Raw genomic sequence first — 14854 nt, 5'->3', positions numbered from 1 at the left:
CAGTCATCAAAAAAAAAAAAAAAAAAATCAGAAGGAATATCTGCTAAATTGAAAGGGGGGGATTCATGCTAAAATGAAAGAAATTTGGAACTTATTGTAAGAAAAATTATTTGCTTTCAGCTAAGTATATGACTGCTGAGGAGAAAGCCCGGCATTTTGTTTTTTTCTACATTAGTGAAGCAATTATGTTTCAACAGGAAATGCATGAATAGCTGCTGAAAGCTAAATGGAAATGCCCAAGATATTTTCACTAAACAATCACTTTTGAGAGCTGGAAAGCTTTTAAGCAGACAGAACTGCTCTGTGCTTCCCATAAATAAAAAACACCCTTTTCAGATATACAGTAAAAGCTGTGTTATCTGGCTCTTTCCCATCCGGAATGCTTCATTAATCAGCATCTGTCATAGACAGCATCTGTTGTTTATGGCAGTGGATCAATGCAGCAAAAGCAAAACCAGAAGTCCCACCATGGCACTTCTGGTTTTGCTCAGTCCCACTTCTTCCTTGAGGACCATGGCCTGCATGGGGCTCCCCTCCCTGTCGCCCGGCACGCTGACACCAGGGAGTGAAAGCCCTGGTGCACCGGCAAAGACGCCTCCAACCTGCTGGAAATAAGCTCTCAGATAACCAGCATATTTGATTAACCGGCACCCCTTATTCCCCATGGATGCCAGATAACAGCTTTTACTGTACCTTGAAAGGTTTAAAAAGCCAAAGAAAACTGTTGTATTCTCCACCATGAGCCGAATCATCCAGGATTATAGAGTTACAGTAGGGATGCATTTGGCTCCTTATTTTTGAAGAACTAAATCTTTCCAAAAGTGCAGGAATGGGATTTTGTAGAAATTACAAGGAGTTAATCTGCCATGTTGATTCCTCTGATCAGTCCATGCCCTCAGTGTGGCATTCACTTAGGACTGTCAGAGAGCCCCAAACACCCAGATTTCTCTTTTCACAAAGTCAGTGTAGATATTGAGATGGAAAGATGGAAGCTGCCCAAGAACCGATACAAACTATTGTAATGAGTTCTTTTTTTTTCTTTCTCTTTCTCTTTTATTATGTCTAATACTCACACACACACACACATGCATGCATATGCACACACATGCAAACACATTCCTTGAATATAATATATACTAAACAGCAGCTAGCTGGTGTTCAGCTGTTTTCCTAAAGCCAGCCCTGGAGTAAAGAATGTTTTACTAACTGAGCATTATTTACCTTATAGAATATCAGCAAAAGATCATCCAGTTTTCCATGCAAATCACCTAAAGGGAATAGAGCATTCCAAGTTTTGTAACAAAGTAGGGAACAAGGTGTCCATTACAGACAAATGAGAAAGCTGGAGCTACACTATAAGTAGTTATATTAACACGCTTTGTCATGTTTTCTTTTGCAGAGCTGTCCTTGTTTTTTAAATATGCAGGCCAGTTTCACACCTAAGTCTGTCCATTATGTACTTGATGGAGTACATAATTGCTTAACTAAAGCCTTAAGCATTGCAAGTGGGGGCTGTTTAATAGTATCAGATCAGAGGCATGCTTGAAAATGGTTGTTCAAATGAAGATCCCAGTGCTCTATGGCAGTGGTCTCCAAACTTTTTTGATCGTGCACCCCATCAGTAAAAAATTTTTGAGCACACATCTCCAGCATACGTATATTTATTTATTTATAAATTATATACATGTACTACTTGCGTACCGTACGTGACGTGACCGTCTGACATATAGACCGAGTGAGGGCGCCAGTGACAACCCATATATTAAATATTAGTAAAGCTTAATTTCATTCTTATTTTTTTAGATAAAAAATAAATGTAAATAGAAGTTCTAATATTTCTTCCTGCACCCCAGTGGATCATCTTGCGCACTCCCTTTGGAGACCACTGCTCTATGGTAAAATATATTGTGAATCTTAGTTTCCGTAAATGTGCTATGCTAACAGTCATAGCAAGTGAGAGGCTCCCTACAAATACTAACACCAAATAGATAGGAGCCTAGGAAGAAATGTTTAGCCTGTCCATGGACATAGCTCATATGTGCTAAGGTACTTAAGCAGATGACCATGCTTAATAGGGCAACTAGATTAATTTATATGCCCATGCAGAATGACAGAATTTTTAAGAAGTCACTAATCATTCCTTTTTAAAAAAAAAATCCATCATCTAGCATCTGTTAGACTATTGGAATAGATTATCTACAGAATATAATACAGGGCCATAATTCACATTACCATGAGCAGGGTGAGGAAGAGAAAGCATAAGGAATCTTAAGCCTTTGTACCTCTACACAAAGGGCAGCAGTTAAGCATCACCAGAAAGGTTTTTAATGGAATTAACTACTATTCAGCAGACCAAACTTGCTGCTATGCAAAGGGATTCTGTTGTATAGATCTCCTCTGCACAGAAGTGGAAGTGCATCTCACCCACTGCAATGCGGGGGAGAGGGTGTGGAATCAGGCTTTTTACCTGTCCAAATAAAATGCAGAATTTACCCAGAATACGCCAGTGATCTCACACTTTCACTACTAATGTTAAAAACAGGAGCAAGATGGCATTTTTATCCTGCTCATGGATGATACATGCAGCTCTGTGAATGCCTGATTGAAAGTCTGTTACAAGAGTCCCCTAGACTTCAATGGTCTTTGGACCCAGACTATTAAGGGAAACATGCCAGATAAATATTTACGCCTCAGAAGCAGTTTGGTATTAAAAGAGAATCTTGAAAGGAGTGAAAGATTATTTTAAAGTAATCATATTTTGGATTCAACATCAGTAAGAATATGGCTTTCATCTGCTACAAAGGCTATTATTTGTTTGAATGGCAGGATGGGAAGTTTTTTAGATGCTGCTTAAATAGTGCTAATGAGGATACAATTAGGAGGAGATACCTATATTTATTAGCAAAAGGTGCTTACCAGTGAGCACGTGTTTCTTTGGTTTATGTTTTTGTTGTTGTTTTTAAAGTCCAGTGATATTTTGTATGAAGAGCCATTTACTAAAAATCCACTCTTATTTGCAATTGCATTAGGTGCTTAAGCAACTCTAATGAAAATGCTGGTATCTATCTGCACCTGTCATCATACATTATGCATTCCTCAGAATGTTAACCCTAGTTGCCAGAATTTAATGTTGCTATTACTATTCTGTTTCACAGCTAGATGTTGTTATAATAAACCATGATGTATCATCCTTTTATCACTAATAGATGACAGCATAGTAAAATGAATGGAGGACAAGGAGTTAATTCTGAAACTTTTACCCACATCTTACATTACTGTGAAGACAAATATATTTGTTGTGTAAAGAATAATTAATTCCTATTCATCCTTTTAGTAGACAAAGACTAACAAAAGTTATTATGCATATTAGGTGTGCAATATAACCTATTCCAGGGACAAACATGCTGTTAATCAGACATTTCATTCTGGTGTCCATAGAAATAGTGGTAGTTGAAAGGTTTGGTGCTGCTGAGCATAAAGATGGCAGATTTTCATCTTAAATGTGGTTAATTTCAGCATGTTGACTATTGGCTGCAGTATATGTCCATCAAGCAACATAACCTTTCATTTTACAACTGGAAAAGGCAGAGGCAAAATTTCAGGACACTGCCACCCTTCAGCTCTGTTAGAAAATGTAACAATAACTGGGAGCACTACTGATTTACTGGACATCAGGCTGCATTCTCCTCCCCTCCCAATGCATAAGCCAAGAAGGAACATGACACTCTTTACTCAGGGAAACTGTCACTGAAAGCACTGCAAAGCAAGATGTGATGGAACACCCTTTTCTCAAGGACACAATAGGACAGTGTTTCCCAACCAGTGTGCCACGGCACAAAAGTGTGCTGTCAAAAATGAACAGGTGTGCCGCAGAATGTTGCTATGGCAATGAGCTACAATAGGTCTGAGAATGGGGAAGGCCTTACCAGGCATGCCGCGGAAAAAAATTATTAATGTAAGTGTGCTGTGGGCTGGAAAAAGTTGGGAAACACTGCAATAGGCTGATGATGACACTGGTAGAAAATTTACTGCATTAGCAGCATAATTTTTACATAGGGCAGTACTGGGGAGGCGCTTTAAGCTGCATTGCAATGGGCTTGGTTTAAACACTGACTCACCCAATAATACCAGGACAAAAAAGCAAAAGAAGATTTTTGATTTTCTTAAAATGTACCACCGGGTGACTCAACACCATTTGCTTCCTTGGTTTGGGTAGATCTACACTCTTTTAAAACTATCTAGAGCAGTGGTGCTCAATCTCCAGCCTGCAGGGCCATGTCATTAGCCTGCAGGGCTTCCCACGGGTCTGGTAATTTGGCAACAGGGGAGCAGTAACAGCATTTACTGCCACCACTTTCAGAGGCACAGCACTTAACTTTGCCATCATTCTGGACCTGTGGGTCACCCAGTGGGCTGAATGACACTGGCTGGTGTGTGGGGTTGTGCTGGGGCTTGGCCAGTACACAGGATCACACTGCGACAGGATATGGCTCACGGGGCCTGGCTGGCACACAGGGTTGCACCTACAAATTAACCCTGTTTATAGGAATCTGGTGCCATGCCACTTGTCTGGCCAGCAGGGCCAGAAGGTTGAGCCCCATTGATCTAGAACATTCCAGCCATCACTGCTGCTGTAAATATCTGTATCCTCCTCTGAATACAAAGCAATGCACAGTATCATGTTGTGGCCAAAACTAGCTCTCTTCATGGGTACCTTACCACAGATGGTTATCTCTTTGGAATAGGAAGTCGACAGATGGGTGATGTTTGGCATCTGTCGAAGAACTCTCCTTGTTTCATGTAGAAGCTGTAACACATAGCGGGCATGCAGTTGCTGCAAAGGAACATGACAAAATAAGGAAGGCTTATGAAAGATAGAAACAGACCTTTCATGAAGTAGCCTCATCCAGCATTTCTCAACCTGTGGGTCGCAACCCAAAAGTGGGTCCCAAGAATATATGAAAAGGTCACGAACAAACTTTAAAAATAGATTCTCTGTTAAAAGAGAAAAACATAGGAAACTGTAGGTTTTCCCTTGCAGGTTGCCAGAGTTCCAACCTGTGAGGGGCTGCTTGGAGCCCCCCATACCGCCCACACTCACCCCCTGCCACACACACTGAGGGATTGAGTCCTGGGAGTGGGAAGCAGCAGCATGGGAGTGAGGGGCACTGGGTCAGGACTGGTCATTAATGTTTACAAATGGGTCCTGGTACAAAATAGGTTGAGAACTACTGGCCTAGTTTATCCCAAACAACCATGAATTTCCTATTAGTACTTGTCACCTACAGATTGTTTGCACTGAGCTTACATGTTCTTAACACATGTTCTAATGCCAAGAATCAGGAGCTCCCATGCTCTAACTTCTAGTAGCCCTAGAGAACTGCTACACAGCTTCACGTATATGAAGGGAAGGCTTCACTTGTATACTTCAGGGCCTTGCCACACATTCAAACTAAAGCTGGACAGAAACCAGCTATAAAGTTGTTACACATTTTCAAGTGCTAACTTTGGAGCTGGTTGGCTTTTTTTATAGCTGGATGGAAATGTTTATGGTGCGAGCATTACTTTGTATGTGTGGCCAGTCTAAATTTATTGCATAATTAGCCAGTAGATTGCATGGTAATTACCTTGCACATGTGGCCAGTCTTAATTCATTATGCAGTTAACCAGCCGTGAATGTTTCAGAGCACTTTCAGGGGGCCAATCATGCAACAAATGTAGCTTCTGTCTGCACCCTTAGAGATTGGCAGGAACCAGTGCTTCAGGGGCAGCACAGGTCCCTGCAGCTGTGGCAAGCAGAGCTGCAACTCCCAGTCCCAGCTGGGATGCAACACTGCCCCCTATCACCGAGAACCAAGTCCAGTAGCATCAGCCTGTTACTGAACCTACAGCAGCTGCTCTCCCTCCCTCCCACCTTGGAGGCAGGGGGGAAGGAGAAAGGAGTACTATGGGATCTTGGAGGATTGAAAGAACCCTTGTAGCATGATATGTAACTGTTCATACTTTACATGGGGTGCTAAAAAATGCAGCACTATAAAGGAGTTCCTGTTTCAAACAAGAACCCTTCTCTGTCAGATCTGCTGTTTGTCTTGAAGATATTTAATCTCTTTGCTCCCCTCTGCTGCAAAAGCTGTTTTGTGCTGGGAGTCCTTCTGTTAATGGTATGTATGATTATCCTGGCAGACGGTGATTTTAGAGCTTTTAAAGTATTCATCTGAATACATTATTCAGCTGAAGTTCTACTCAGACGGTCAGACCTATTTAGAAAGGTTGACTTGGGGGACTGCCTTTTAAAAGAAAAGTCTCAAAGGCAAACTACTGCCCCTCTACATCTTTTAAAAAGGTTCCTGATCAAAAAATAAACCCTAATTTTTACTTGGAGGTGAGATAGCCGACCCTGAAGGGTGACTTTTATCATTTACTCTTCTGTTTAGCATACTCTGTCTGCTAGTTCTCTCCCCCAGGGAAAATACTGGAAGTACCATTCTTCAGTAAATTTAAAACTCTGCTGGACTATTAGTAGTTAGCGCTTAGAGTACTAGTAGTTAGCACTTAGACTTGCAGTTTAAATGGTCACATGGATCACCTTCCCAACACTTTGTACTATAAGCATTAATGCCATTTTGCAGATGAACACACTAAGGAAAAGGGTCTTAAGAAGATATGCTAAGAGGTGGAAGCAGAGTCAGCTTAAGCTTTCCTGCCCACTATGGTTGAGACTTGAACCATCTCAAAAGACCAATAAATGAACAGGCAATGGAGTCTTTCTCCCACTTTTTTATATTAATTTTTTTTAATGTCTACTTTAGAGAGAAATAATGTCTTTGCCCCTTCTTAACTCCCTCACCCACAAAGTAACACCTGCTCTTGATTGGTGAGAGAGTTGAGGGACAGCTTCTTGCCCCAGCAACTGAAGATAAAATACTTCTACTCACCTGATCATTATCTTCTGAAGCACCGTATACTTAACTTTGTGTTAAAATCAATACCAGATCTTTAGCTCTTCTGTACCCACAACAGGTCACTATGTCTCCTTCTAAAGAGCTTAGACTAAATTTTAAGAAATACTTCTCCATAACAGCATATTTCTCCATAAAACATCTGATATTAAACTTTATCATAGGCCTGACAATTCCATTTAAAAAATAAATCAGCCTCATCTCTGCTTCCAACTTGCCTGGTGGTACTTGAAAGCATGAAGTAGAGCAGCAGTATCCTCAGCAGTGAGTGGAAAGGACAGCCGAGGTCCACGATAGGAGTGTGGAACCTCTATCATCTTCTCATATTCTAGTAACACAAGGTCTGAACTGGTGGTATTAAAATCACTGATGCCATCAAAAAAGTGAGAAACTGAATCTATAACAAGAGAAGTGAAAAAAAGAAAACAGTTTGTTATTCTGGAAGGCGACACAAGCCTTTCTGCCATTAATGTATAAATAATACTGTGGGGCAGAGCTGTACTGCTACCCAGCATGTCCACGAGTGACAGATAGTGAAATGACCTTCAGGGAAGGTTAGCTGTGAAATAAGCAGCGGTAACTCTGACAAATAAGCAGCCATGGTCCAAGCAGCAGCAGCACCACCAGGATGTAGTAAGGGCAGCAGATGGCAATGGTTTCCCTCCTAAAAAGCCACATATAGCCTTTGACAGTGCTTTAACATGGCAAGTACAGGTTGCCACTATAAGTCTGCCCAGCCCCCGGCCATAGGTCTATAAGTTCTCAATGGTGGAGCAGGCAGAAGCAGGTAAAATCTCAATGGCTGTGAAAGCGAAGGAAGGCTGCAGCAGAACAAGATCCCCAATTGTCTTGATCTCTTTTCCATTGGATCAAGGTCCTGTTCTGTTAAGAGTCATCTGGAAGCCTATGTGCAGCAGCATCTCCACAATAAAAGAAATCATGCATAGGCATCTTCCATGAAAACAGCTTTTCCAGCACATTCCTTAAGCCCTTTGGTGACCAGCTAATGGTGATGGGAGCAGGATTGTGAGATCTGGATGCTCTTAGTCATGAACTGGCATGAAGGTGGCAGTTACAAGATCATCTAGCACTTGGACAAAATAGGAGTGTGATTTGGCAGCTGAAACTATGACTACGCAGCCCTTTTCATGATCTGCTCTGCTCACCCTACATGGGGAGGGGGCTAGAAAAGATGCCCTAAACATATCCTGTCTACATTTCGTCCTGGTTGGACAACAACATCCAGTGGGACCACCTTTACTGCAGTTGAAAATACCAATGAAAACACCCAATCGTTTTCGGGTCCTGGAACATTAGGACTCTCACAGACAACCCTAACAGTGAATGCCCAAAGCACTGCACTGTAATTGTGGCCCAAGAACTCAGGTGACACAATATTAATGTAGCTGCACTAAGTGAGACCTGGCAAGTGGGAGATGGGAAGCTCAAAGAACATGGAGATGGGTATAGCTTCTTTTGGGAAGCTAAAGAGGAAGGAGAACACCAACTTCACAGAGTTGGTTTTGCCATTAAGAATTAACTCATAAACCTACTCAATGAGTTCCCTATTGGAATTAATGAGCACCTCATTAATCCATCTTAAACTGGCAGGGAGCCAATATGCAGTCATTAGTGCATATGCCTCAACTTTTGACGCTGCCAATGAAACTAAGAAGGAATTCTATGCCAACCTTGACCAAGTCCTTTCTAACATTCCAGAGGGAGACAGACTTATTTTTCTTGGTTAATTTAATGCCAGAGTCAGAAGGGACTCTAACTTCTGGAATGGAACCACTGGCAAGGAAAGGTCAACTCCAGTGGCATCCTCCTTTTGACCAAATGTGCAGAACATGGACCCACCATCACCAATACCCTGTTCCACCAGAAAAAACAGGCATAGGACATGATGGCAATGCCCACAGTCTAAGCACTGGCACCTGACTGTCTATGTCATAGGCTGTGCCTGGGATCACAAAGCTGTCTGCATCACTCAAGCTATACTAGGAGCTGATGATTGCTGGACTAATCGCTGACTCATCCACTCCATTATGTCATTCAAACTGGCTCCCAAACGATGGCTGCAGTAGAAGCAATGGTGATGGAAAATCAATGTTAAAGGACTCAAGGACTCAAGCAAGCAAGACCTCTTCCACCGGTGCCTCAATGAAAAACTGGTGAATTCCAATCAACAATAGGAGAATGTCAGCAGCATGTTGGGTGCCCTCAAGGCCACCATCATCAATGCCTGTGAAGAGACACTTGGATTCTCTACCAGGAAACATCAAGACTGGTTTTATGAGAATGACTGGGAGATCCTAGAGTTGATCAATCAAAAGAGCAAGGCCTTTTGTGTTTATCAAAACAGCATCAACTCCATGCAAAAAAAATCTCCAACAAGCCAAGGCACAGGCCCAAAGGAGGACCCGTGATTTGAAGAGCAAATGGTGGGAAGACAAGGCCAAGGAGATTCAACATGTCACTGACATCCACAATATGCATGGTTTCTTCAGTGCCACCAAAGCCATCTATGGTCCAAGCACTCAGGGACCAACCCCCTTGAGTCCTAAGGATGGAGGAGATCTGATCAAGGAAAGGAGAACCATCAATGCCCACTGGAAAGAGCATTTTGAAGACCTTTTTAACTGAGACTCTGCTGTTGACAAGACTGTTCTCAACTCCATCCCACAACACCCAGTCAGAGATGATCTTGGAATCCCTCCAACCCTTGACGAGGTGAGAGAAGGCACCAAACAGATAAAAAACAACAAAGCATTTGGAGCAGATGGAATTCCCACTGAAATCTTCAAACAGGGAGGAGAGGAGCTCACATCGCAGTTTCATCTCCTCATCTTAAGGATGTGGAATGATGAGGAAATCCCAGATCATCTCAGGGACGCAACTATTGTGACAATCTTCAAGAAAGGAGACAAGTCCAACTGTGGAAACTACAGAAGGATTGCCTTGCTGTCCCGCACAGGAAAGATCATTGTGAGAACCCTCTTGAACTGTCTCCTTCCAGTTGCTGAAAAGCTCTTCCCAAAATTCCATCATGGGTTTAGGGCTTCAAGAGGTACAACTGACATGATCTTCACAGCTTGCTAGCTGCAGGAGAAATGTTGGGAACAACATAAGCTTCTTTATATTGCCTTCACTGACCTCACAAAAGCTTTCAACTCTGTCAGTTGAGAAGTGTTGTGGAGGATCCTTCTGAAGTATGGATGCCCACCAAAATTTGTCATCATTCTCTGTCTGCTCCATGATGGTATATCAGCAGTGGTTCTCAGTAATGAATCTATCACAGATCTCTTTGAGGTTAAAACAGGAGGTAAGCAAGGCTGCATCATCACTCAAACACTCTTCTCACTATTCTTTGCTGTGATGTTACAGCTGACCACTAATTAGCTTCCAGAGTTAAAATACCGAATGGATGGTAAGCTGTTTAACCTCAGCCAGCTCTGAGTCAAAATCAAGACCACCCTGACCTCAATCATTGAGCTTCACTATGCTGCTGATGCTGTCGTGTGTGCTCACTTGGAAGCAGACCTTCAGGCAATCATCGATATCTTTACTGAATCATACAAGAAAATGGGACTGATGCTTAACATTCAAAAGACTAAGGTTCTCCACCAACAAGCTCCTGTCCCCAGCTCCAGTAATCCATATCCACAGTAAGACTTTGGAGAATGTTGAATTTTTCCCAGACCTTGGAAGCCATCTCTCGCAAGAGGGTGATATCAATGAAGAAATCCAACTACTCCTGAAATGTGCAAGTGCAGCCTTTGGACACCTGAAGAAATAGGTGTTTGAAGATCACAGCATCAGATCCAAAACTCAGGCCATGGTGTATCAAGCAGCTATGATCTCCAGCTTGCTGTACGGAGCTTAGGCATGGACAATGTACAGGAGACATCAAAAGTTGTTGGCAACATACCATTAATGCTGCTTGCAGAAGATCCTCTGAATCAGGTGGGAAGACAGACACACCAACATTAACATGTCATCCAAATGTCTAACTCCAGATTAGTGAAGCAAGTTTTATTTTCCCAACTCAGCCAAGAAGTACACTCAAGAGGAGGGCAGAGAAAATGCTTCAGGGATATCCTCAAGGCCAAATTAAAAAATGAAACATTGATGTCAACTCATGGGAGACTATCATTCAGGACCTCCCCGTATGGAGGAAGAGTCTGCTACAAGGATCTCAGTACTTTGAAACCTCATGACAATAAGAGGAGATGGAAAAGCAGGAGTGGCAGAAACAGTGTCACAGAACAAGTCAAGTATCAAGCACCAGCCACTCCACATGGAAACACACGTCCATTCTGCAGTAGAGTCTGCTGATCCCAGATAGGCCTCATCAGTCATTTTCGTACACATAGATAAGACAGTTATTGAAGACAATCATCTTTCACTGTGAGGGATTGCCAAAGAATAAGATAAATAATAAGCTGCACTTATGATATGGTGATGAACTAGTTCCTGTTTTTATTTAGTGAATTGATACTAACTTCCCAATAATTATTTCTCATATAAAATAGTATCTCATCAGGTTCTAGATCTAGAGCAATACCACCTGTCTCCAAACCATATTCTTCTCCCTTTGCCTCACAGAACTGTAAATCTGATATTTGCTGTTCATCATTAGGAGCTCCTCTTTCTCTTTACAACAGTAAAAATTGAAATGCTTAATTGTTTTTTAAACCCTGTTTTGCTGTAGATCTTTTTATCTCCATGATAAATACCAAAAGTTCCTTCAAAACAAAACAAAACAAAACAAAACAAAACAAAACAAAACGAAACAAAACAAAAAGCCTTCAATTAAACTAAAACTACTTTCACAGTTGTGCTCCAGCAATGAAACATCAGGCATGTTAATTTCTGCTAGCACTCAGAGACAATGTCATGACTTGGCCACCTGCCATAAAATTACTGTAGAAGCAAGTATAAGCAATAGGGGAGCATTTTGTGTTCTAGTCTTCCTTGAGCATGGAGAAAGTGGAAATATTACAAATTGTTTCAACACAGGGCTATGTTCTTTTAATGCAAACTAACCTGTATTTTGAGCATGTGGTAGACTGAAGTGTTTGCTTTCTGCATATCATTTGTATACAACATTCATTATTATAAAATAGAGAACTAGCTAGTAGCAGTATGCTAATTAAAGCATTCTAGTGGTTGCTAGGGGGGAGTCAGTGTTGCTTTTGTATACAACATTCATTATTATAGAGAACTAGCTAGTGGTTGCTAAGGAGGAGTCAGTGTTGCTTTTGTAAGATTACTTTGTAAACAGATTTAGTTGGCTGCAGTTGATCTTAATTTCTTGCACTGGATTTTATTTGACTCTTAATAGAAAGGATTTATTACTTATTGTCATAGCTACAAAACTGGCTGCAATGAAGCTTTCAGCAGCTGAATCCCTCATTACATTTACATCCATATTTTATAACTGTATTTGGGCTTTTGGAGCAGCATGCCAGATAATTGATATAGGCCTAGTGGAGCTGTTTTAGAGGAACAGCTAGAGGAAATTCAAAATAAAAAGTTGAGTGAGTGAACGAAAAGGAAGCTGTTTCCTGTTTCAACTCTTAGTGCATGTCAGTCTAACTGGATTAAACCATCAACAAGAACTTGATCTCATAAGATGTTCTGCACTTTCCAGTTTCCACTGACTGCAGTGTAAGTAGGTGCTCAGCACTTCTGAAGGCTACCAGTGTGTTACAAGCAGACCCAAATGGCTAGGTCCCAGGACAACAAGAATGGAGAGTTTGTAGCTCTGGGTCTCTAGAACCCATTCCCAGGGCTCCTTCCTAAGCACCCAGTTAATTCCTCTAAGCCCTTCCTTACAAGAGTCCAGGGAACTACACTCCCCTCATCTGATCTGACCTCTTTTAAGAATCCAAGGCTCTTGGAGCCCACTAATTAAAGTACTCTCTGCCCCCCACCTCTGGAGCAGGTGTAAAAACACCTCCAGAGTCCCAGGAGAACAGCAGCTGAAGTAACACTTTGCACTGCAATCAACTTGGAGGCTTCAGAAACCACATAATATTTTGAAATGATTTATTAATTCTTAAGTATGGAACTATTTTCCTGCAATGCAAAGCAGGAAGATCCACCCTCCTTTATAATTTATTTTTCCATAATCTGAGATTTACATGTGAAGTCTCTGTGAAGAGATGCCCACATCCTTCCCCCTCTTTGCTATGACCATGCAAAACTGAGGGAATGTCCTAAACAGTTTTATCCTTTTTAAGAAGGCCAGGGTACATCTCACATTGAGGATATAGAAAGATGTCTTCATCCTGGACACATGAGATTTGGGGAAAACAATCAGGTGATGGATTTGTTTATTTAGGTGGAACTCTATGACCACCTTCATGTGTCCTTAAGAATACCCCACCCATATGGAAAACCATATAGGGAGGATCTGGAAAACAGGAGGATCATCTCTAATGACAAACACAGCTGGAAACATAGGGCCATTGGCTTGAACAGTAGTTTTGAGAGAGCTTCAAGAATTAGACTGACATCAGATCTTGCCTTGGTGGGAATACCTTGGTCAGACCTATCAAGAATTTTAGCACAGGGGAGTAGAAAAACACTATCTAGCCATAGACGGTGATACAAGACAGCTGCCAGGTGCTACTTGACTGAGAACAGGGACAATTTGCTCTGATTCAACTTCAGAAAACAGTTAAAGATGACAGGCACTGATGTCTAGGGAACTACCCAAGTCGAGGCAGCAGCCAGCCAATTTCATGGATAGATCATGGGGCCAGCTTGGACTGGCTGAGGGGCACTAGTGGCCCCACTCCTCACTGCTGATTGGCAGCAAGGAATATCTATCATATGGCCCTGCCCCCCATTGCTGATTTGCTGTGAAGGCTCTGTCATGTGGCCTTGCACTTCACCACCAATTGGCAGAAAGGGCTGGGCAACACGGCAGGCAGCCCTTGCAGCTAATCAGCAGTGAGAGCCAGGGCCCTGATGGTATACAAGAGGTGTATCTGCATTTTGTGTCTATCCCTGTGGTTCAGGAAGTGAAAAATTTGAAAATAGAACATTTTCCTAGGATGTGAGACTCCCAGGCAAGAGATAATACTTGAATCCAGGTGATCCTGAGAACATCAGACTGTTTTCAGAGAATATTTCCTTCTTTCTGTTTTTTTTTTTAAACAAACAAACAAAAATCCAAATCCCCTAATGGTTCACCCATGGGCCACAAGAAATCAAACCTAACTTCCATAAATAACCAGGAGTACTAACTGAAGTTTAAGGGGTTCAGCATTTGCTGATGTTGTCTGTAAGCTACCAGGAAGAAGTTCCATCTCAAACTGAAAAAAGCTTAGAGGAACTGAGATCTGAAAGGCACCCAACCTATAATATACCCTAGGGTGCATCCAGACAAGTATGAATGTGCATTTCCCTGGGGACAAATACCAGTGAAACACAGTTATGCTGCTGCTACTTGTCCCCGGGGAACACTCATGCATGCATGCTCTGGCACACAGCAAGTTCCCTTGGTTGGGGTAGAGAATGCTGGGACCAGCACCTGGGCTAGCTCCAGCAGTCTTACCTAGGGTTCTGGGGCCTTCTGGGGCTCCAGCAGTGGTACCCCGGTGCATGAGGCTTGGCCGGCAGCCAAAGCATGGCTCCGGCTGGCCAGGCTCCGGTTTTGGGCAGCACACGCTGCTGCCACGTGTGCAACTCTGCTTTTTTCAGGCACAGGTTTTTTTGACACTGGGATCTCCTGGTGTCAACCCCCCCCCCACCATACTGCCAATTAGCAGCATGGCAAACACCTACATGTGCAGTGTATGTGGTTTGCAGCTCCGCAGATCTCATGTGCATGCTCATCTGGACATGCCCAGAGTGAGGCATAAGCAGGGACAGGGTCCATA

General features: G+C 42.3%; 1 protein-coding gene across 5 annotated transcripts in view; it reads right to left on the bottom strand.

Moving 5' to 3' along the window:
• The window catches only part of PPEF1 (protein phosphatase with EF-hand domain 1), a 96828-nt gene that overhangs the window by 27725 nt on the left and 54249 nt on the right, over window positions 1-14854 (bottom strand). For 4 of the 5 annotated variants that reach the window (XM_019525461.1, XM_019525464.1, XM_019525463.1 and 1 more), the window contains 3 exons: window positions 7178-7356; window positions 4720-4834; window positions 1222-1268 (listed from right to left, as the gene is read on the bottom strand). In XM_019525461.1, the coding sequence (XP_019381006.1) occupies window positions 1222-1268; window positions 4720-4834; window positions 7178-7356 (341 nt within the window). The remainder of the gene's footprint in view (window positions 1-1221; window positions 1269-4719; window positions 4835-7177; window positions 7357-14854) is intronic. The other variant, XM_019525465.1, reaches the window with a different exon arrangement.

The sequence above is a fragment of the Gavialis gangeticus genome, unplaced genomic scaffold (genome assembly GCF_001723915.1).
Source record: "Gavialis gangeticus isolate Ggan-Ray unplaced genomic scaffold, GavGan_comp1, whole genome shotgun sequence".
Lineage (NCBI taxonomy): Eukaryota > Metazoa > Chordata > Crocodylia > Gavialidae > Gavialis > Gavialis gangeticus.
Note: the sequence above shows the minus strand (reverse complement) of the source record. Positions and strands in the feature narration are given on the sequence as shown.